General features: G+C 34.6%; 1 protein-coding gene across 1 annotated transcript in view; it reads right to left on the reverse strand.

Moving 5' to 3' along the window:
• LOC121402185 (putative interleukin-17 receptor E-like) overlaps positions 1–24,746 on the reverse strand; it is a 66,967-nt gene that overhangs the window by 9,418 nt on the left and 32,803 nt on the right. The window contains exons 10-16 of the mRNA XM_041588518.1: positions 18,517–18,680; positions 17,742–17,786; positions 17,031–17,088; positions 16,130–16,275; positions 15,120–15,185; positions 12,072–12,129; positions 10,420–10,533 (exon numbers count right to left, since the gene is read on the reverse strand). Coding sequence (XP_041444452.1) covers positions 10,420–10,533; positions 12,072–12,129; positions 15,120–15,185; positions 16,130–16,275; positions 17,031–17,088; positions 17,742–17,786; positions 18,517–18,680 — 651 coding nt within the window. The remainder of the gene's footprint in view (positions 1–10,419; positions 10,534–12,071; positions 12,130–15,119; positions 15,186–16,129; positions 16,276–17,030; positions 17,089–17,741; positions 17,787–18,516; positions 18,681–24,746) is intronic.

Here is a 24,746-nt window from a genome sequence, read left to right on the forward strand (position 1 = left end):
GAAACCATGATTCTAATTTTATGGTACAGGTATGGGATCTGGAAACCTGTTACCCAGAAAGCTCCAAAATACAGAAAGACCATTTCCCATATACTCCATTATAGTCAAATAATCCAATTTTTAAAAAAATGTATTTCCTTTTTCTCTGTAATAATAAAACAGTACCTTGTACTTGATCCAAACTAAGATATAATTAATCCTTATTGGAAGTAAAAACAGCCTATTCGGTTTATTTAATGTTGATTTAATCAGATTTTCACAATTTTTTTTCAGATTTTTGCACGAAAACTTCGGGGTATTGCACGAAACCCATCGCATATCAAAAAATCATTGGGACTTCTCCCATTGACTTATATGCAACCTCGACAGGTTTGAGATGCTGGATTTTTCCATCCTCTGGGTTTAATAAATCCTGAAAATTTTGTGATTTTTTAAAAGTCCGATTTTATAATAAAAATCTTTTTTTTTGTTATTTTTTGCATTCGGATTTTAGTAAATAACCCCCTTAAAGTATGAAGATCCAAATTACGGAAAGATTTGATATCCAGAAAACCCCAGGTCCCGAGCATTCTGGATAACAGGTCCCATATTTTTAAAGTGCAGCTTCCTATTTTGATAATCATATTTACTATAGTAAATTACTCTTTTAATTGGCCTCCCCCTCCAGAGACTGTCACCTCTCCAGTCCATAATGAACACTGCTGCGAGGCTCATACACCTCAGCAACCGCTCCTCCTCTGCCTCGCCATTCTGTCAATCCCTGCACTGGCTTCCGTTACCTTTCAGAATTAAATTCAAATTAATGACATTGACTTTCAAAGCACTTCACAACTCTGCTCCACCCTACATCTCTGAACTCATCTCTATATCCACGGTCTGTCCGACTTTCTCCCAACCTTTCTGCTTTCAAAAAATCTCTGAAAACGCACTTCTTTCGAGAAGCCTACCCTCACTCATACAACACCACATTTCTCACCCACTTACTTCGATCTTGCCCACTCCCACACCTTGTGTAGTACTCCCTTCCCTTTAGACTATATGCCTATGCATAGGGCCTTCCTCACCTCTTTGTACCTGTATTGATTGTGATGTTTGTTACTCCATATATTCTATGTATGTAATTCATGTGATGTAGTTGTATAATCACATTTACTTTACAGTGCTACGCAATATGTTGGCGCTATATAAATACATGTTATCAATAATAATAATAATAATAATAGCCAAAGCTATTTATCCTTTTATGCACACCTTGTATTCAAATATTTGTATTTAATAAGCACTTGATAAGTTTTAGAAACCTCTCTGTTTCTACAATTTATTTAAGCTATTAAATCATATTAGCTCTGACAGAAACTTAAAAAAGGTTTTCAGTCTGTGTTCTGTACTTGTTTTTTTTTTTTGTATGAGACTGTTATTATCTTATCCACAACAGAAGCAGGTTTCAAAAGGAAACTACCTAGTTCCACATGTGGGAAATTCCCTAGAAATGCCCCTGGCAGTGTCATACCAGCATTATGCAAATCACTAGACTAGGATTTTTCCGTGACTGTAAATGCAGATTTCTGAAAAAATCTCCAGTATTATACAATGGCTTAGCCTAAATATTTCAAACAAGATTCCCTACATTTCTTAAGATATATTTAATGACACACATTGAAACTTTCTGTAATAATTAATGTATTCTTTGTGACTGTTACATAAAAAGTGTATAGGAGGATAAACCTGTAATATAACTTATCTATTGAGAATTATACAGGGAAAAAGAGAGAAAAGTACCCCGTATATTCACCAATTAGAAAAGATTAGTTGTATTTAGTCAAGTTACAATTTCATTAAATAAATTAATTCCCTTATCAATTCCCCCAAATTCATTAAAGAATACATTAAATATTCCTAATCAATGTATATAATGATCAATAAAATTATGAATTCTAATCACTTGTGGTTGTAGTGTAATTACATTCAAAAAATTTGTATTAGAAAGTGCTCAGTGCTTTTAAATAAAGAATTTCGACCCACAACAACCAATTAAATTATTGATATCGATAATTCAATTAAGTCTCTTAACCAATATGAACCTAAAACCTTCAGTAATTATAAAAAATTAGTCTTCCTTATATATATATATATATATATATATATATATATATATATATATATATATATATATATATATATATATATATATATATATATATAAGGAAGACTATTTTTTAATAATTACTGGAGGTATTTTCTAAAAAGTGTATATTGCCAAAGAGCATGAATTTGCACCTGACTGCAGCAGGCAAAGTTATTCTTACACTAAACCTGATATCTACGATTAGTCTGTTCTAACATGTTAGCATTCATTTGCCGATTTAAACTTCACATTGGGAGACTGGTTATTCCATTATTAATTGCAATATATATGTACATGTTTTCAATAATTTCATTGTAAAAGCTATTCTTTATAAAAGGACTCTGCATTAAAATGAACTCTAGTATATTATTTGATAGACCTCGAAAAGAAAAGGACGGCACTCCGAATACACTGGAATGTACTTTTATTCCAGTTTAAAACAAGGATCCAACGCCCTACGCGTTTCGGGAATCACTCCCTTAATCATAGGCATATATTATTTGATAGCTATGTTCTAAGCTCAGAGCTATAGTATCTACAGATGAAGCCACTTGGATTTGTGAGTTAAATGCGTCATGACTCAGAGTTAATTGAAGAAACTGTGTTATCTAAAGTTATCTTAACTCATTTAATGCATTTAACCTTTTCATTAGCATACCAAAGCACCATTGTTCACAATGGTGAATGCTTTAATTAGATGGGATGTTGTGACACAGTTTTCTGTGTTAAATGAGATAAATGGGATATCTGTGTTTAGTTATTCTGTGTCAAACAGACAAACCAAAGTGGCTGCATCTGTATATGTATTATAGTATACCTATGGAAATTCTGCTGGTATATCAAGATATTTTTTGGTATGTGTTATTGGTATTTGTAAACTTGATTAGGTCAGCTCCGTTTTCACCTTTTCATTCAAGGAAAACTTTTCCCAGTGCTGGTGCTAGTCAATGGCCACCATCCATTCGTATACTGTAGAAAACTTGAAGCACAGCAACGGTTTATGTTTAAAATAAAAAAGCCTTTATTTAGTACATATAGCAACGATCTGGCTACAGCGACGTTTCATGCCCTGTTTTGGCCTTTTCTTTCTGGTATTACATAAAAACGCAGCAACCAGCCCTTAGCCCAGCCCAGCCCTGAGCTCAGTGTTCAGCCAAAGTTAAAAACAATCCTATAAAATCAGCTTAATTTTCATTTTTTGTGGAGCATTCAGTATTTGGCTGAATCAAAAAATGATTCAACATTCTTATTTCAGTTCAGATGCGTTTAAAGGAGAACTAAAACTATAAAAAATCAAGTTTTAACCATTTTTACCATTTTGTGATAGTCTGTAACAGGAAGAAGTGTCCACTAATGTCACATAGCGTGTATAGGGTGAAATGGTCATTCATTATGGGACTGCTCGGTTGCACGTAATATTAGAAAATTGTCTCCTTTATGTAATTCAGAGCATTCTGGATAACAGGTTTCTGGGTAACAGATCCTATACCTGTACTGAATTCTTTAGAATTAATTGACTCCACTGGTATGATTGATCTTGATAAATTGCAGCACAAAACCTGCAGAACCTGCAGATTTTCCAGTTTGATTAATGATGGTGTGAAACTGGAGCTAAAAGCAATCCATATTTGTATGGCTGTTTTACTGTATATTCTTCCCTTCCTACAAAGTAACAGATGGCACATCTGCCCAGGAATACTGCTTTCAGTTGCAATTACATTTACACTCAACTTTACAGTAAATGAAATTTGCTTAGAATGCCATATTCTTTCATTATGCAAAAATGTGCAATTAGTGTTAATGCTTCCTTACCAAACTTCTCTGCTACATTTTGTATTGGGTAGCTTTTTTTCGTGTCTGCTTACAAATCAAATTTTCCACATCCAACATTTAGACAGCACTTATGGAATTTGTCAATAATTATTCTTCGTACCTTTCTGCAGCAGTGGCCAGGGGGTTGCCCCAATGAGGTGAGTTGAAAGCCTCAGACTGCAGCACCAAACAGGTTACTAGTGGCCACAAAAAGCTACTCCTGGTAACTTTAAGAGCCAAATTTTCTGTTTTTAAATGATGCACCCCCCGGACCCCCTCCGGCACAAGAAAGATAATTGCTCAAAGTAAAGAATTATTGTTTCCAAATCCCTCAGGCCTCGACTCTTAAAAGAGTAAAATGTTGAATTTGAAAATGGGTTGAAGGTAAAATGCACCTTCCTTGTTTTAATGCATATAAGTCACCAGATGCAAAGCTATTTGCTGAAGGTTGAATATTAATGAAGCCTAAGGCTAAACAATGTTCAAACTGTAATTTTTTGGACTATTTACAAAAATCTAGCATATTCTTGTTGGGCTTGCTTACTTAAAATTCAAAATCTAGGCACTTTAGTATACAGGTATGGGACCTGTGATCCAGAATGCTCAGGAGCTGGGGTTTTCTGGATAACGGATCTTTCTGTAATTTGGATCATCATACCTTAAGTCTACTAGAAATTCTTGTAAACTTTAAATAACCTGACAGGCTGGTTTTGCTTCCAATTAGGATTAATGACACAAGTACAAGGCACTGTTTTATTATTACAGAGAAAAAGGAAATCGTTTTTAAAAAATTTGGATTATTTGGATAAAAAGTCTAAGGGAGACGGTCCTTCTGTAATTCAGAGCTTTTTGGATAACGGGTTTCCTGATCCCATACCTGTACTATATAAGAAAGTTATATTGTGGTTAAAGAAGCACTTTTTTTGAATTCAGAAAACAATCCCCCCATGATAAAAAGAGTAGAGAATAAAGATTAGAGATTAAGACAAAACAATACTATTTTCAAAGTCTATATATTTATAATGTGGACAGGTACAGTAGTAATTAGCTATTCTGCCACTTTAACATATAATAGTAATTTAGGTTAAAAAAAAGACAAACATCCATTGATTTCGACCTTTATGTCTGCAAAAGGATGAAATGTCAATTGTTTAATGTAACTGTGTAATTAATGGTTAATATATATATATATAACACACAAAAGGTCCGCACTCTCAGGACTTACTTGTAAATAAAAAATGTTTTAAGACTAACGTTTTAAGACTAACGTTTCGGCCTCTCCGAGGCCTTTCTCAAAGCAAAGAAAAATACATAATGAATGTCTTAAATACTAAAAGATGGCGGGAAGTGTAAATTGGTTGACCAATCATAGACGACATCGAGTCATTAAATAGTTAAATACAATTATACATCTGTGCTTGCACAAAACTAAGACTATAGCTATTAAGACAATCCCAGTTAAGTTAAAACCCCCTCTATTACATTTTTAGAAGGATAAAAAGAATTAAAAACAATACTAAGTAACAATCACTTCCTGTTAGGTGTTAATCTCAATTTAAACTTTCTACGTTACATAGTATCAAAAACATGAGTAGGTGAAAGATCTGAAATAACTTACCCTCATATATGCAAATAATAATCGGATCTATAACATATCAAGTAAACTTTGTGTAATTCACAGGTCAGGGTCCGTATCCATATATGTAAAAACTACTGCAGTGTTAACCCCCATTTGTAACAGTGAGCAATGGGTTAATATAAACCTATGAGTGCTGGGATAAAATGTTGCCTAATGACACTGCATGCTACGGGGCAAATCCACATATGTGTATTAAAACAAACCAACATGTGCTTTAGTCCCAAATAACTATATAAGTTATTAAACCAAGTGTTATTAATAACATCATGTGATAAACCCATATTATCAATATGTAAGTATTCATCCAATATTATATGTAACCTAACAAGTGTATATTAACCCTGAATAATAATCAATTAATAAGAAAATAAACCCCATTATGTTAAGCTAAAAAATCAAAAAAATACAGTGTACAGAAATAAGAAACAAATAGTAAAAAAATACGACCAAGATTAGAAGCACTAACTGTGCAGTGAGACTGTTCCCCGAGCTGCATATAGTTCTTGGCAGATGTCCAGCAAATAGTGTGATCATCTGGACTTTAAGTCAGGTAAACTCCAGGAAAGCAGTTCAAGGCCCGCTGACTAAGGAACTCCAAAAGGCCAGCGGATAAAGCAAACACTGCAAAGGGCAACGGAACACCGACCTCTCCCAGATCACCAACTGCAGGGCCAGCGACACGCCGGCCAGCGGGTCCCCGATGGACCTGCCGCCAGAGGCCCACACAGGGCAATGAACCCACACGCCGCGTCAAGCACTGGAAAGTAGCGACAGGTAGAAGATCGCATGCTACAGGACCAAAGCCACACCGGTAAGCAGATCTTCCATAGGCTCCCCATCAGAAGTTAGCGTCGTGTGATAGGCTTGCACGGCATATTCAGTGTTAAGTTCCGGCATATATCGACAAATGGAAGGTCACTCGCTACAGGACCAGCAGCGCACCGGTAAACAGACCTTCATTGAGCTCCCCATCAGAGGTTAGCGTAAAGTAGTAAACTTACACAGAATAGACATCCCACATCTCTGGGCTTGTATCCACTCATGTGTGGGGCAATATACAGCCATCTGCATAGGTCGGCCGCTGTTGTCGGCTTCGACCATGCATGCCTCGATCAGACCATTAAAGACTTGAGGAGGGCATACAAACGTCAGTCCAAATTTTGGCTAGCAACGCCAATCGTAGTATAGACATCCTTGAAGTAAATTGTTTAATGAATCAAAAAACACGGGTGCCATGCTGAGCAAATAGCAAAACAGAGTCAATGGAGAAGCCGGCACTCTCGTCACTATGTATAAACGTGCCTGGGTGCAGTGTCCAAATTTAGTACATCTAACACACAAAAGGTCCGCACTCTCAGGACTTACTTGTAAATAAAAAATGTTTTATTAAAAGACTAACGTTTCGGCCTCTCCGAGGCCTTTCTCAAAGCAAAGAAAAATACATAATGAATGTCTTAAATACTAACAGATGGCGGGAAGTGTAAATTGGCTGACCAATCATAGACGACATCGAGTCATTAAATAGTTAAATACAATTATACATCTGTGCTTGCACAAAACTAAGACTATAGCTATTAAGACAATCCCAGTTAAGTTAAAACCCCCTCTATTACATTTTTAGAAGGATAAAAAGAATTAAAAACAATACTAAGTAACAATCACTTCCTGTTAGGTGTTAATCTCAATTTAAACTTTCTACGTTACATAGTATCAAAAACATGAGTAGGTGAAAGATCTGAAATAACTTACCCTCTTATATGCAAATAATAATCGGATCTATAATATATCAAGTAAACTATTATGTAATTCACAGGTCAGGGTCCCTTAACCCCCATTTGTAACAGTGAGCAATGGGTTAATATAAACCTATGAGTGCTGGGATAAAATGAAATGTAAGTTTACTACTTTACGCTAACCTCTGATGGGGAGCTCAATAAAGGTCTGTTTACCGGTGCGCTGCTGGTCCTGTAGCGAGTGACCTTCCATTTGTCGCTATATGCCGGAACTTAACACTGAATATGCCGTGCAAGCCTATCACACGACGCTAACTTCTGATGGGGAGCCTATGGAAGATCTGCTTACCGGTGTGGCTTTGGTCCTGTAGCATGCGATCTTCTACCTGTCGCTACTTTCCAGCGCTTGACGCGGCGTGTGGGTTCATTGCCCTGTGTGGGCCTCTGGCGGCAGGTCCATCGGGGACCCGCTGGCCGGCGTGTCGCTGGCCCTGCAGTTGGTGATCTGGGAGAGGTCGGTGTTCCGTTGCCCTTTGCAGTGTTTGCTTTATCCGCTGGCCTTTTGGAGTTCCTTAGTCAGCGGGCCTTGAACTGCTTTCCTGGAGTTTACCTGACTTAAAGTCCAGGTGATCACACTAATTGCTGGACATCTGCCAAGAACTATATGCAGCTCGGGGAACAGTCTCACTGCACAGTTAGTGCTTCTAATCTTGGTCGTATTTTTTTTACTATTTGTTTCTTATTTCTGTACACTGTATTTTTTTGATTTTTTGATTTTTTAGCTTAACATAATGGGGTTTATTTTCTTATTAATTGATTATTATTCAGGGTTAATATACACTTGTTAGGTTACATATAATATTGGATGAATACTTACATATTGATAATATGGGTTTATCACATGATGTTATTAATAACACTTGGTTTAATAACTTATATAGTTATTTGGGACTAAAGCACATGTTGGTTTGTTTTAATACACATATGTGGATTTGCCCCGTAGCATGCAGTGTCATTAGGCAACATTTTATCCCAGCACTCATAGGTTTATATTAACCCATTGCTCACTGTTACAAATGGGGGTTAACACTGTAGTAGTTTTTACATATATGGATACGGACCCTGACCTGTGAATTACATAATAGTTTACTTGATATGTTATAGTTCCGATTATTATTTGCATATATGAGGGTAAGTTATTTCAGATCTTTCACCTACTCATGTTTTTGATACTATGTAACGTAGAAAGTTTAAATTGAGATTAACACCTAACAGGAAGTGATTGTTACTTAGTATTGTTTTTAATTCTTTTTAGCCTTCTAAAAATGTAATAGAGGGGGTTTTAACTTAACTGGGATTGTCTTAATAGCTATAGTCTTCGTTTTGTGCAAGCACAGATGTATAATTGTATTTAACTATTTAATGACTCGATGTTGTCTATGATTGGTCAGCCAATTTACACTTCCCGCCATCTTTTAGTATTTAAGACATTCATTATGTATTTTTCTTTGCTTTGAGAAAGGCCTCGGAGAGGCCGAAACGTTAGTCTTTTAATAAAACATTTTTTATTTACAAGTAAGTCCTGAGATTGCGGACCTTTTGTGTGTTAGATGTACTAAATTTGGACACTGCACCCAGGCACGTTTATACATAGTGACGAGAGTGCCGGCTTCTCCATTGACTCTGTTTTTATATATATATATATATATATATATATATATATATATATATATATATATATATATATATATATATATATATATATATATATATATATATATATATATATATATATATATATATATATACAGGTTGGCCACTAGGCGGAGATGGAGGATAACAATTGTTGAGAAAGGACCTAGTAGGTGGAGAATAGTAAGTTATTAAAGGGAAAGTTGCAGGAAGTGAGATCAGAGATGTGTCATGGGAAGCAAGATGTGTTTGTACTGCAACTCTCCGCCCAGTGTGTTTCACTCAAGGGTCCCCCCACAAAAAAGGTTGGTGGTATGGGTAAGGCACTAGTTATATCTGCCACCATTACATGTCTATAGAAAACCTGCCTAACTACTACTTGATGCAAAGTATCTTCAGTTTGCCTCAGAGGGGAAAAATCTTCCTTCCTGACAATCGGACCAGTCCCTGAATCAATTTGTATTAAGAGCTATTTTCAATAATCTTGCTTTTTCACACTTGCTAAGAAGCCACCCAACCCCTTCTACATACACTGAAGAATATACTATTCATTTGACAGAATCTGAGTGGGGATGGAACAGGCAAGAGAATGCCTGCTGAAAAATGGAGTAGGTAGAAATATGCAATGATTGGCTACCTCATCCAATGCTGCATGGGTGTGGAATAGACTGATTTGTGATCAAGTGAGCAGTTTTATAAAGAGAAGATTTCATAATGACATTATAGTATGTCAGAAATAAACTTCAAAACAGATAGAGCAGAGACACAAAATATGGCAGCTAGAATAGGTATAATACATAAAATAATAGTTATGAGAGAATTTGGCTAAATGCTAACATAATAAAATGTTATATATATGCTTTTGTTTGCTTGAGGCTTATACTTACAGTATTACAATCCCCATTTATGCTGAATGTTACCGATACTTGGCAAATTCTATTATCACCAATTTTCTTACAGGATATTCAAAGGGGATCTGTTCTCCAAAAATAAACTGATTCATACATTTTCTCATTTCTAAAAATGTTTGCAGTGTGCATAGGTATTCTAATTTTAGCAGTTTCTGAGATACTTGCTGTTTTAGACTTCAAAAACAAAGCTTTTGGCTCAACTGAGAGTCATCAACTCTAGGGTTAAATGAATGCAAAAAAACACATAGGCAATTCAGACAATTCATAGGTGGTGCCACGCTGAGTGAGCTATTGAGCTGATAGGTGGGTATTTGGAGTCTAAAACTGTTTAAAACTGCTGATAGCCCAGAAATCAAAGTATGCATCAACTCATATTTTGAGGTTTAGATCCTAATATATAGCTTGTAGAAAGAATAAAGGTAAAGTAAAAAATCTGTTGTAGAAACTGCACAAAAATGGTGCAAAAACACATAAAATCAAAATTCCATTTATTCATTGATGCTATACCTGACAGTAAAATGCATCCAACAAAGCTGAATATTGCAATCAATATCAACAATACTGATGTCAGTAGGAATATCTCCAAGGAGCTAGCTTCATCAGATGACTGCTCTTGTGGCCCTGCAAAAAATAATAATAGACAGTCAATATTGTGATATATAGCATGCATACATTTCTTCTTAACCCCATCTGCAATGTACATTGTAAACATATGCTGCTATTGCCTTATGTATAGGTTGGCAAACAGACAATATCTGTGAACCTTATGCCTGAGACAAATGTGAAATACTTACAACATTAACCTTTAGAAATTAGTTTTATTTGTTAACTGACATATGATCACTTATTCAAACACTGTGGTACAGTACAGGTATGGGACCTGTTATCCACAATGCTCAGGACGTGGGGTTTCCAGATAACAGATCTTTCCATCATTTGGATCTTCATACCTTAGGTCTACTAGAAAATCATGTAAACATTAAATAAACCCAATAGGCTGGTTTTGCTTCCAATAAGAATTAATTATATCTTAGTTGGGTTTTATTATTACACAGAAAAAGGAAATTGTTTTTAAAAGTTTGGATTATTTGGATAAAATGGAGTCTATGGGAGACGGTCTTTCCGTAATTTGGAGCTTTCTGGATATCGGGCTTCTGGATAATGGATCCCATACCCGCACTACAATTACAAGGAGTTTAAAGAAAGCAGAACAAGCAGAACTAAATATTTCCTGGTTTGAACATATGTGTCTTGACTACAGTACCAGAGAAAACCTATTGTTAGAGAACCATATGAAGGAGGTTATTCTGGACTCTATATGACTCTGGAAACAAGATCAAAATGTTCTTCAGATTTGAGTAATTTTTCAAGGCATTTACTGCAGGATGTTATTAGAAGCTTTACAATGAGAAAATTAGGTTAACTATTCATAAGTCTCTGCTGGTATTTTTATTTCTTTATTTAAATTTTTTTATTGAAGGTAATAAAGTACTTAACAAAACAATACATACCGTTGTATATGTAAACATCAATAATGTATCATTCAGCACTGGTAATTTTCATTTCTTGTGTCTCATTATTGACAGGAAGAGAAGGGGAGGGAGTAGGGGAAGGATTTGAAGGGGAAGGGGTTGGGGAATGATTAGAGGGAAAGGGATAAAGGGAGAGGTGGTGTGGGTCAGGATCTGTTTTTACAGGTTCCTGAAATTGATCTATATGGAATGGTCCATTTTTATACATGGTATTTCAGTAAGGTCCAGTAACTGTCCAAGAAATTCAAAATAAGAGTCTATTTTTATCAAACAAAACTGAAAAGCCTAAACAATCTCAATGATCTGTATTAACTAAAGGTTCAAGATCACGGTGGTGCCTCCTGGAGTTCCTTTCTGAGTCTCTGGGTCCATAGCAATCACTATTTCCTATACATATCATTATTATAATTTTTTCCAATGGGTCACTTATTTTTTTAGGGTAATATCCAGTTAGTTATGAGTTAGGACTGAGAGTAATGCGTTTGCTAAGTTCCTTCTGGTATTTTTTAAAATACAGAATAATAATAAATCAGCCCCTAACATTGATCTCCAGTTTTAGTCTTTAGTTTGTTGTTTTTAATGTCTACTCATGCCACCTATGTTTGGAATTGAAGTATCTTTACTTACTGCAGGGGATATTGCAGATGTTGACTGGAACTGAATAGTTGACATCTGACCGTGAGACCTTAAAAAAAACAAAATATATAATTACATTATTTTTACATATAAATATTATATTATACATGTATTTAATGCAAGTGTGACATGCAGCTCAGTACATTCAAACAGTGCATTAAAAAACAGATGAGGAAGATTAAAACGAATTAGAAATTACTATAAACAGTCGCATTAAGGGCCAAGTGTTGGGAAACACAAGAAGAATAAGGCCCTGTCTTGTATTAAATCTAAGTGGGCTAAGAACTGTGGCAAAAATTATTTACTCAAGCCTTAAATTATTTTTTTAAGATATATAACAACACTACACTACACTGGTAAGTGAATGATACAAGCTATAAAGAAAGGCTATCATGGTTGGGGTTAGCATCTGTGGAGTTTTTGCAAGGGGACATAATTACTCTTCGCTAGTATATTAGAGGGCATTGTAGACAGGTGAGGGGTTCCCATTAAGAGGAACAATGCACCAGAGGCCACCAGACTAGAGGAACAGAACTTTAATTTGAAGCAGCGTAGATGGTTTTTCACGGTGAGGAAAGTGAGGTCGTGGAATGCACTGCCAGATGTTATTGTGATGGCTGATTCTATTAATGCCTTTAAGAATGGCTTGGGTGATTTATTGGACAAGCATAATATTCAAGGCTATAGTGATTTTTTCTATAGTTAGTTTAGTAAAGGTATGGGTTATGTATGCACTGGTGGTGATTTGGAGGAGTTGACTTGGCTTTTTCAAACCACAATTAATTAAGTAACTTTGTAACTAATAAGGATATTAAAATGCATAATTCTAAGGGGGTTATTTATTTAAGTCACAATTTTTTGAGTTTTATTAAACCCAGAGGCTGCTAAAACTCAGAATTAAAAAAGTACTCCATCTCAAACCTGCCAAGGTCATGCATAAGTAAATGGCAGTTGTCCCTTTTAAAGTTGGAAGATATCATGATCTGCGCTGGGTTTCATCCAATAATACACTGTTTTTGGGCGATAATACAAAAAAGTTTTCGGGTGTCAAATCCTTTTCCGGCACCATATTTTTTTTTGAGTTCATTTATTGAGAAATAAGGTAAAATGTGGATGTGAGTTTAGTCAATGTGGTTTTACTAAAATCCTGAGAAATTTTCAAATTTTAGTAAATAACCCCCTAGTTCTTGCTTTTATTTTTGCAAATCTTTTCATTCGTAACTTTTATTGCATTCCCTAATTCCAATTTTAAATGTGTTCTTGTATTTCAAATAGGTTACATCAAGGCAATTGTTATGCATTCTCTAGCTCTGCATAATTCTAAATGCATCTATGTAGCTGAATATGAGCCTGTTGTCCTAAAATAAGAGAAATAAGAGCAAAAGTAATTCCATTAAAAATGTGTTTTTAAATACACTAAATATATTAGCAAGATTTCTGGTTTTAATATGCTTTGCCTCCATCATCTATTTGTTAGGTTGCAATTATACTTTCCCTGCATTTTGGCTTTCATTTTATATACAAAGCCTTAGATGCAAAGCATGTTAAAGTATATACTTCAAAACATAATCCTGCAGTGCAAGTCTTTTTGTGAAAGTCAGTGGAGCTGAACCGATACAGGTTTGTGCTGAGAAACATAGTCTTAGCTTTGTAGAAAACCAGGTTTTGTGAAAGGCACAGAATGTGAGAAACATGGAAACATGTCCTGCTACTATACTGTTCACATTGAATACAAAGGTAAATTCTACTACTGACATAATAATTAAGCTGGTACTAGGCCATACTGTAAACTAGCATGGATTTATTTCAAACAATATGATCAACTGGTTGATTAGCTTTCAGTTATTGTATTTGTTAGTCAATTTGTGTTGAATAGTTGCAATTAAGCATATAAAGGCTGGGATTAAATAACAGGAAATAGGTGTTAAAAACAGGAATATATAATCACATTTTAAGGTAAATATTTTATTTTACATGTAAGTGTGTATTTGCATTAATAGTTAAATAAATTGTGATACATTAGAGTCTACTAATACGTATGCTAACATGCAGCATTGTAGCTCCTGTAAACTAAAGATAGATAAATTTATTGTTAAATAGAATCTGCAATCAGAATTGCATCTGGAAAGGACATGGGGACATGAGATGTAATTGGTTGTGGGTGGGGAGCAACTAGTTGTGCCTGTGGCATGGTCAGTAATATTTCTTGCCAGTAACACCCAGATTTTATTACCTGGAGTTTGTCTTCTCCATAAAATAGTGACACCAAAGCTGACAGATATCCCTGAGCTAGACACAAGTATTTTAAGTAAATAAAAAAATGAACTTTGAAATGCAATATACACCTCGTCATGCTAGGGATCAAGCAGAATGTCAGGGAAATACCTGATCATTATCTGATCATCATTTAAATGTATTAGGATTGCATAGGCTTGGCATTGCCCAAAGTAGAGACACAATAAAAGGTCACTTTCTATCAAGTTAAGTATCTCATACAGTATTTCCTATCTTGAACATTATTAGAAAAAAACCTAATGGACAAACCTGAATAGCAGTCACTGACTGTATTGTAGAATTCTGCAAAATAACTTGTTGCACGGGAATGATTTATCAATGGTCGTATTTGAGCTTTTTGTGCTAATAGTCACAAACTCCAATTATAACTTCAAAGCAAGTATTTATTAGGCTAAAAAACACAAAAAACTCAAAAGTAAAACTTGCAAGGTCATGTAGAAGTCAATTGGAACTGTCCTAAGCAAAATGTAAACTATTCCATTCAGGTTTTCTACATTTTTTGAGCTTGTAAAATCATAAATTCAAGGTATTCAAGTCTTTTTCCATGATTTTATTCAATCTAAAATTTTATATTCGTATTTCCGAATAAATAAGCAAATATTGCTGGTTTTTGGTGTGTTATTTCGAAATAGATAAAAAACCTCTAATATTACACAACTTTGAATTCTGATAAATAGGCTTCCACATGTGGCCATCATTAATACTGCAAATGAAATAATCACAGTACATATTTAATTTACTTACCTGGATGCAAAGATTAGAACCGCATATATCACTTGATAAATTTAGGATTGCATAGCTTGAAGCCACCTGTTTGAAAATAAATGAATTACTATTCTTTTTTTCAAGACTTTTGTTTATAAGCCATATTTAGCATGGCCTGCTTTGAGGCACTGTACTGGTTCATGGGCTAGAAAGGTCAAAATAAACCAGATAAATTCGTTGCAATACCATTCAGCCATTTTCTGCATAATAAAGTTGGTATGCTAGGATAAGTGCGTGCATATGTGTGATAAAACTTCACTTTTTCATATGGAATTAATTTGTACATAATTAATGGAAGGCTCCTTAATTGTTTTGAATTCTGAAATCTTAAATTTAAAATTAAAGATGTATTTTAAAAACAATAAAACAAAAGGCCAATGGTGTTATTGGGTTTAGGATATATAACTGCTGGTAAATTCTGCTGTACAAGATAAAGCAATGCCCCCTGAAAAAAAAGGCTACTGCATGCAGGTCTATGTCAGGTCTATGGGCAGCTACATCAATTTTTTTAACTAACTGCTAAACAAATGTACATAAAGGCTGACAACAGAATAATTTTAACATTATTTACATTTACAGTAGGTCATCAAAAAAGTAGTGTCCTTAAGGCAGTGATTTCCAACCAGTGGCTCGTGAGCAACATGTTGCTCTTCGACCCCTTGGATGTTGCTCACAGTGGCCTCAAATTAAGGGCTTATTTTTTAATTCCTGGTTTACAGTCAAGTTTTAGATGCATAAAAACCAAGTGTACTGCCAAACGGAGCCTTCTGTAGGCTGCAATTCCTCATAGGGGCTACCAATAGCCAATCATAGCTCATGTTTGTCATTCCCAGGCACTTTTTGCATGTTTGTGTTGCTCTGCAACTTATTTCTTCATTTGAATGTGGCTCACAGGTAAAAAAAGGTTTGGGACCGCTGTCTTAAGGTGTAGCTATATCATATATTAATTCCATTATATCTGGAAAGTGGTTTGAAAATGAGCTACTAACCACAGGGACTGAAGCAAAGATGTTAAGGCAGTCACATGATGTAAGTTTTGTCCTGTTACACAAACGCAATATAAAACTGGCATTGATCTTCGACGTGATTTTTATTTCTGCAAAAGAATCTGTATCTGCTATGCTCACATTCCACCCTAAAAAAAAAACAAAATCAGTTACATTGATTTCTTAAACTGTAGAACTGTAGAAAAGTAGAACTAAGCCCTAAAAATATGGCTTCTACTATGGCTAGAAATGCCATATGTTATATGGAACTTATTGAACAAGCCTTAAGGTTCAGCTTCTCTATAGAAGTAATGCTCCAGGTCTTCAAAGTTGTCAAATGAGATCCCCCACCTTGGACTTTGTTAGGAGTGTCAGTGACACTGCACATGCTCATTCTGATGTAAGCAGCTGTTGAGAAGCTAAATTTAGGGATTGACACAAATCATCAAGCAGAAAATGAGGTTCATATGTCATATAAGCTGATGCTACAGGGTTGAATGTTAAACTCTAAAAGTAAATAATATTGGTTTCTGAGCTGCCATGTAATGGGAATCTGAATTAGCTACTTGTCAGCCTTGAAACAAGACTTTTATATTTCTATATATACTGTATATTGTTAGTCGGACTCTAAGCACAGTTAACTGAGGGTAACACAGAGTATGTGCAGTGAATTAGAAGAAAAGAAGATGGTTGCTACTGGTGGCATCTTCAGAGGCAAACTGTTAAAACCCTAAAACATAATGAGCAGCATTTCTATTATAGTTCTTTGTTAACCTTTAGTTCTCCTTTACGTGCATAAGTAGCAAAACTTACTGTTTGTTTTAAATAAAAGCTCATTTGCAAAATCATTATCATCTATACACTATTTAATTAAAATAATTTATTGTTTTACAATTGTTTTTACCTGGAAAATGTTCATGTGCAAAAGGACATCTAACCTGGGAGTCCATATTAGTGGTTAACTGAAAACAAAGAGTGAAGGGGAGCTGGTTACAAATAACAAACAAGATAGTTTTCATTAAATAGAACTAATACTAAATGCAAACTTACATTTTAATTGTGGTTAGTTTATATAATTTAGGGTTTGAACAAACAAGAAACAAGCAATACCTGTGATTGGAAAGAGTTAGTTTAAAGTAATTATGAATTTAGTCTACCAGCACATATATTAGACATTTTGTAGGAATAATTTCACATCTATAGGTTTTGCTAAATGATAATAATTGCATTTTCATTTCATTTTAGATTACTTCTCCATGCCACTAAAAACATAAAAAATGTAGCTGCCTTAATCATACTGTATATTGCATATACATTAAGGGGCCCATTTACTAAGGGTCAAAGTGAATTCAAAGTGAATTTTCAAATTCAAAAACTTTGAATTTTGAAGTCATTTTTGGGTACTTTGACCATCAAATAGGCCAAAATTTGATTCAAATTGAAAAAACTTTGAATATTCGACCATTCGAAAAATGTTCAAATCATGTAAAAAATTTACACCCCAAGGCAACTGACCTACATATTATATTTAACATAAACAGAAAGCTCACTTCCTGCTCCAGAATGTGTTCTTCTGCATAGCAGAACATGTCAAATATATCCTCATTGTTTTTACCTTTGCACAAAGTCTAGGATGATAGTCAACTTGAGTATATAAAACCTGTATGGAAAGAGTTAGTTTAAAGTAATTATAAATTTAGTCTATCAGCATATATATTAGACGTTTTGTAGGAATAATTTCACATCAATAGGTTTTGCTACATGATGATAATTGCATATTTATTTCATTTCATTTTAGATTACTTCCCCAGGCCACTAAAAACATTAAGCATAAAAAATGTAGCTGCCCTAATCATACTGTATATTGCATATACATTAAGGGGCCCATTTACTAAGGGTCAAAGTGAATTTTCGAATTCAAAAACTTCGAATTTCGAAGTAATTTTGGGTACTTCGACCATCGAAAAAGCCAAAATTCGATTTGGATTGAAAAAACTTTGAATATTCGACCATATGAAAATCGAAGTACTGTCTCTTTAAAAAACTTCGACTTCGACACTTCGCCACTTTAAACCTGCCAAATTGCTATGTTAGCCTATGGGGACCTCCTAGAACCTATAGCCAGTATTTGGCTAAGTTTTTAGAAGTCAAAGTTTGTTTTTTTTTTTGAAAAACGATTGATCGATTAAATCGTTCGAATCGTTCTATTCGAACGATTTCAACGATCGATCAAATTATTTGAATTTGATCAAAAACAGCTAAATTCACTCCAAAAAAACTTTGACTATCGAATTTCTACAATTTGATGGTTGAATTAAAAAGTTTTACCGCTTCGAAATTCTATCCTTAGTAAATGTGATTTTAGAGAAACCATGCAAATAACTACTTACCTTATCATTCATTGTGCCTAATGAGTTTGAAAAGTTCACACATGTGTCATTCTGATCAGTCATCCAACAAAGACTGACAGTGGCATTAACAGGACAGAGAGATTGCCAGGCTAGCGTCTGAGTAACAGAGTTGTATGTAATGCTGTTCCAAATTGAATTGGCATCTATAAGATATAAATATATATATATATATAAAATATTTCTTACTGTAACAACTTAGTTGCTTCCAGAGCATGCTAGTAAAACAAGTAATTTAGGTAGAATTGATCATACTGAGTAGTACTGGTATTACAGATTCTGTAGGTAAACTGGCTATTATAATGTTTCAAATGTTATTTGAGTTTTCATAGATGTGATTTTATTTATTAAGAATAACATTGGGTGTTTATGGATTTCGACACGGCATGACCAAATGGAACAAAACTTCTCAGGAATCATCTTCTCATCCATGAAGACGTCTGGCAGAAGCATTCAAGCATTCATTTTTGCATGAGTGTGTGTTTGTATTTTGACTGTGGGGTAAGACATCATTGTGGAATGGTATAGCAAGCAAGATTTTCAGTGTTATGAGGGTTTGTAAAAAGGACATAAGCTACAAATACTGCAACCAATTTTCTGTTATGTCAAATGTGGTTACTCAGAACATCAGCCCTTTCAGCATTTATATAAATTTAGCTATAAAAATTCCATGCATCCATCATCTTTTTATAAAACATACGCCTTTAAAGGAAATTGGACAAGAAAACAAAATCAAAAGGCAAAGGTTTGGTGAGACTCCCTGTTAGTATGTTACACAAACAAGTCCACTGTTTGAGCTATATCTTTTACTTGTCATTGTGGCATATTAGAAATTGTTCTAAAGAACCATTGCTGCTGCCAAAGGCATGAGAAACTGCTAACAGATATGCCTCTCAGAACCCCTTAAAGGAATTGTTCAGTATAAAAATAAAAACTGGGTAAATAGATAGGCTGTGCAAAATAAAAAATGTTTCTAATATAGTTAGTTAGCCAAAAATGTAATGTATAAAGGCTGGAGTGAGCGGATATCTAACATAATAGACAGAACACTACTTCCTCCTCTCTTGGTTTCCACAGATTGGTTACCAGGCAGTAACCAATCAATGACTTGAGGGGGGGGCACATGGGTCATAACTGTTGCCTTTGAATCTGATCTGAATGCTGAGGATCAATTGCTGAACAGTTCTGTCCCTTGTGGCCCCCTTCAAGTCGCTGACTAACTCAGAGTTAGAGAGCTGCAAAGCAGGAAGTAGTGTTCTGGCTATTATGTAAGACATCTGTTCACTCCAGCCTTTATAGATTACATTTTACATAACACAGCTTATAAACTTTTTTAACCTTTTTTTAATTTTAACTGTTACAACAACATAATACAACAAACAGAAGTGCATTGTGTATATGCAGGGCTACTTTGAAATAAATTAAACACTGAATAGCCCTATTAAATGCTGGTGTTCTCATCTGTTTAATGTGACTTCTGTTTCTGAAGCTCCATGCTGATCATCTCTCTCTTGTCTTGAGTGTGTGACCGCGGTAAGGACCATGATGAATCATCTTGCTGTGGCTCAGTCTTGCCTGTCACTCCTGGGACTTCTATACAGCCCTCGCACCTGCTGGCGGCTTCTTGAGTGTGCTTACTGCGAGGGCTGTAAATACGACCGGATGAGGCTCTGGAGCCGCAGGTTCCCTACCCCTGTTCTAAACGAAGAGTTTTGTGTGTGTGGAATATGCAGACAAAATTAAATGTACACATGAAGCACAGCCTCAGTTGAAAAAAAGCTGTTGCGGGAAAGAGTTCCATATGCCTACGTTATGGTCTGTTATCTTAAGCATGTGGATTGTGTACATAACGAAGCAACACTGGTTGGTATCCCTGTATGTATATATATATGTATTAGATCCTTATTTAGCCCAAACTATAGGTAGAGGTCTGACGATGTCAGATGAAATAATGTTAATATTGTTTAAGAAAAAAGAACCCCACCAAATAGAGGGTTACTATATTTATACCAAGTAGACTCACAACACAAATTACAAAACCAAAATAATCAATGAGGATAGTAATTCATTCATAAAGGTGCTGACTAATAAATTAAGTAAAGTGCTAGTGCAATTAATTAAAGTGAAGCCGTTCAGTCAAAAGACTGATAACAATTAATTATTCCTGAATCAAAAGGGTATATTACCCCACCAATAGATTCCAAAAACACCCCTTAATAGATAAATTCATTAATTAGTTGATATATAAAGTGTAGTTAATCAAAATAGATTAGGCGGAATGGTTATGCAATAAATTACACCAATAAAGTGCAGTGCAATAAATAGGCTAAAAAATGAGGCTTGGTAATTGATTAAATGGTTAAAAAAGGATTTGGTAAAACAATGGCCAGAAGAAAAGATTTCTTATATATATATGGGTTAAAAAACTAGTTCGGTCATATTCCAGGATTAAGATCAAGAGAAAATTGAAAATATAGAGAGTGGAGTTGTCCCAAAAACTAACTACCTATTTCGTTTCTAAAGCCTGGGACACCACAAAGATAAGGCAGGACAGGGTAACCGGAGCTGTGACCTTGTATTTTAATTTACCCTAGATAGATAGCCTCTTTTAACGTTTAGGGTAAATTAAAATACAAACGTCACAGCTCCTGAAGAAGGGAGGCTGTGTCCCCCCGAAACGTTGAAAATTTATTGTTGGTGGCATTAATAAAAGGGGCACAATCCCCGACTGCAATATTGGTGTGTGCGGACCGTTTTTCGAAACTACAAAGCTGAGATTGCTGTCTACACACCAATATCAAAACTAAAAAAAAAATACACTTGTTGTGTTAGGAATAACATTTTTCCACTGTAGAGTGAATTATTTGCAGTGTGAACAATGTCATTTAGAAATACAAACCACACCATAAAAATTACGACAGAATCCCTTTAAACTGAGCTGGAAAGAGAGTGGATCCACTTCTTTCAGCCTCCCAAAAGGATTCAAAAGGACCACTCTGGGTAAGTTTACATCAATTATTTTTTTTTATGGGCTTAGATCCCCTTTAAAAAGTCTTTGGTGGACTTTCATGGTTTCAGCATCCTGGTACTGGCTGTTATTTAAAAAAAAAAAAAAGAACTTCTACATTTAGGAGTTTTAGCTATGAAGCATGTCAAGCTGTTCTGTTCATCAATTCTCTATGATTGCCAAGTTATTTTTAACAATCAAATATGAATGATACAATGATGCCACTGGCCAAATTAAAGTGTGTCTCAACTGTAGTTATAGGGAAGATACCACTTTTAAAAGGTGAGTGTGTATTTATTTGTGTAAAAGCACTCCTGTGAGATAACTGCATGGGTTGTTTCTTTTTTCTATGAGTCTGGTGAAAGTGTTTGTGGTTACTTTTCCCATTATGATAAATAACAGTATTATTTTCATCATATTTAGAAATGTATACATATTTGCATAAATGTTTATATTAGAAAAAGTAGGAATAAAAGAATTTACAAAAGAAAAGTGTTTTGATTTGTTTTTAATTTATTTACCAGTGTGTATCTGTTTTATATGGTCAAATCCTAAACTTTATTGTACATTGTAAAGAAAGATGGAGATTTTGTTTTGTAGGAGAATTTGAATAATTCTCAAAATTAAACATCACAACACTTCAGCTAGGTACATAGATGGAATTTTGATCAGATGAAATTCTCTGGACCATTGGGTTTAGCCCCTCCTAAAATAAGAGGAATAATTATTGTACATGTGTAGCTTATCTAAAAAAATATGTATTGCTCACTACATAATACCAAACTCTTAGAAACTCTAGAGAGTTTTCAGGCCTGGTAGGCATGACAGCCTCCCCTCAGAGTCACACTGACAACAATAGGCCAGACTCAATAACATGTAACTTCTTCTGCTATGTTCCTTCTTGTCTAACCAAAACATAGAAGCAACCTCTAGAAAAGCTTAAAAGTAACACATATGGGTGAATGTAATAAAAGTTGGTAAATGGAAAAATATTCGCAATGCGAAAAGTTATGCCTCTGGGCAAACTAATTTTCCTTTGCACAAATTTAATATTGCTTTTGCATATCCGAAAACTGTTTAGCGATCACTTCCACAAGTAGAAGAAGGTTTGCGAATTTTATAGTTTGTGCCAGTGCGTGGAATAAAACTTCTAACTGAAAAAGTTAATAGTTTAAGGAAGAGTATTACATTGCAAAATGTACATTTTTATTCTTATTTGTGCAAATTGTTTTATTCTTTGTGACTTTTATTATATTCCCCCAATAGACTGTGTGCTAGAAAAAGGCACAGATCTCTGGCTTCTTTTACATTTTGAGATGTGTCATTTTGAATTATTTCTAAATTAAACAGTTTTCTGTGCTACAATCTGGTGATTGCATACTCTTGTAGGGACTGCATATACAAATGCTTCAGAAAATAAGGTGTTATCAATGGCATGCCATTTAAATCAATAAAAAAAATATGGAATATATTTCAGTGTGGTACTCAAAAACGAGCCCAACAGTTATTAAACTTAGATTAATTATTAACATTTATTTATACAGCGCCAGCATATTTCTCAGTGCTGTGTCTTGAATCATCTCTATAAATAAGCTAGGCTACAGTGCCAATAGTATTATATCACTGGGAAATGGTTATTATTACCACATATAAGTGCCAACATATTCTGTAGCTCTATAAATGTAATGTGATCCTTATTTTGAAGTTCACTGTTTAAGTGAATGTAAAAAGTATAGGCTCGATAGAGCAGTTTGTATTAACTCCCTACTGTAGAAGAAACATTTCTGTTACAGGTACATTCGTTTTTGGGTTCTGTGCTACAGAGATGGTCAGTGTGCCAAACTAGCATGCATGTGATAGATGGTTTTGTGCATGTTTTTCTTAATAAATTTTTCAGTAAACTACTCTTGCAATCAAAAGTATCACCAAAATTTTAAGTGTTATTTACAAGTAGAAAGTGCAATTGCAGTAACTCAGACTGGCCATAGTTGCAAACATTCATTAGAGGTACTTGTGTCTGAAGCCTCCCCTTGCACGTTCACGTAACTGTGCTAAAAATTGCACACAATTGGGCCTACTGATGATGGTAGTAGGGTCCCCACAGCATACTGTGCCAATTGCCACAGAGAAATTTCTAATTGAGTGCAGATGTCATTCAGTGGCGAATGCTGGAAGTAAATACAACTGTGAACAAATCATATCAAAGCGCATGTGCAACTGCACTCATTTCAGTTGCAATTGCATAGAATTATGGGAAATGCTGCATTATGATTAAAAAAACATGGAGATTGAATTCGAAATTGCATTTTGCAGGTTGCAGACCTGTAAGTACAGTATATGCAAGATATCAGGGCTCTTTTTTATAACTGTTAACAGTAACAACATATTCTAAAATAATTTTTCACCTTACTACTTCATACAAATGTACTCTCTACATTGAAAGAGATGAATTTGAAAATCTATCCACTTGGTCAGTATATGTTGTTTTTATATGTATTCTCAATCTTATAAAGATTGCTGGAGTGGGTTTCTAAAAGTCAGCAAAATAAAAGATCAGATTACATCTAAACAGAATAAATGTTTGGGCCTGCATGCAATAAAGTGATAGATAACTCCTACTTCATTACTTTATAAGTATTATTAGGCAATGGATTTCCCTCTCTTAACCTTCCCCATCTGTCACACTGTTTATAAATATTATTTCAAACCACCTCTTACTTTTTCAGATGTCTTCTATTGTTTAACATGAAAGCAAACATTCTTTCTGTAACATTATATCATTTCCAGGGTTCTGCCACCAGTTGAACGTGATATTAAACATCTGTATTTTTAATTATGACTAATCTTAATAATTAAGGTAATTATTCCAACAAGCCTTTAAAAGTGCATTTGACTTTCGGATAACAATAAAAAGCTGGTGAGTTCATGCATCATAGACAACATATTCAAATGCTTAAATAAGGTTAAACTCATGTGAATGATAACCGAAAATATACCAGAAATATTTAATACACAATATATTATACAAGTACTCCCAGAGACCCAATACTAAATTTATAACCCATATATTACCGATTAATATTTTGTATTTTTGTACAGCTATAGCATTTAGGGAGAGAGTGTAAAGGAGAACTAAACCCTAAAAATAAATATGACTAGAAATGCCATATTTTATAAACTGAAAATTCGAATATTGAAATAAATC

This window comes from Xenopus laevis, chromosome 3S (assembly GCF_017654675.1).
Source record: "Xenopus laevis strain J_2021 chromosome 3S, Xenopus_laevis_v10.1, whole genome shotgun sequence".
Classification (NCBI taxonomy): Eukaryota; Metazoa; Chordata; class Amphibia; order Anura; family Pipidae; genus Xenopus; species Xenopus laevis.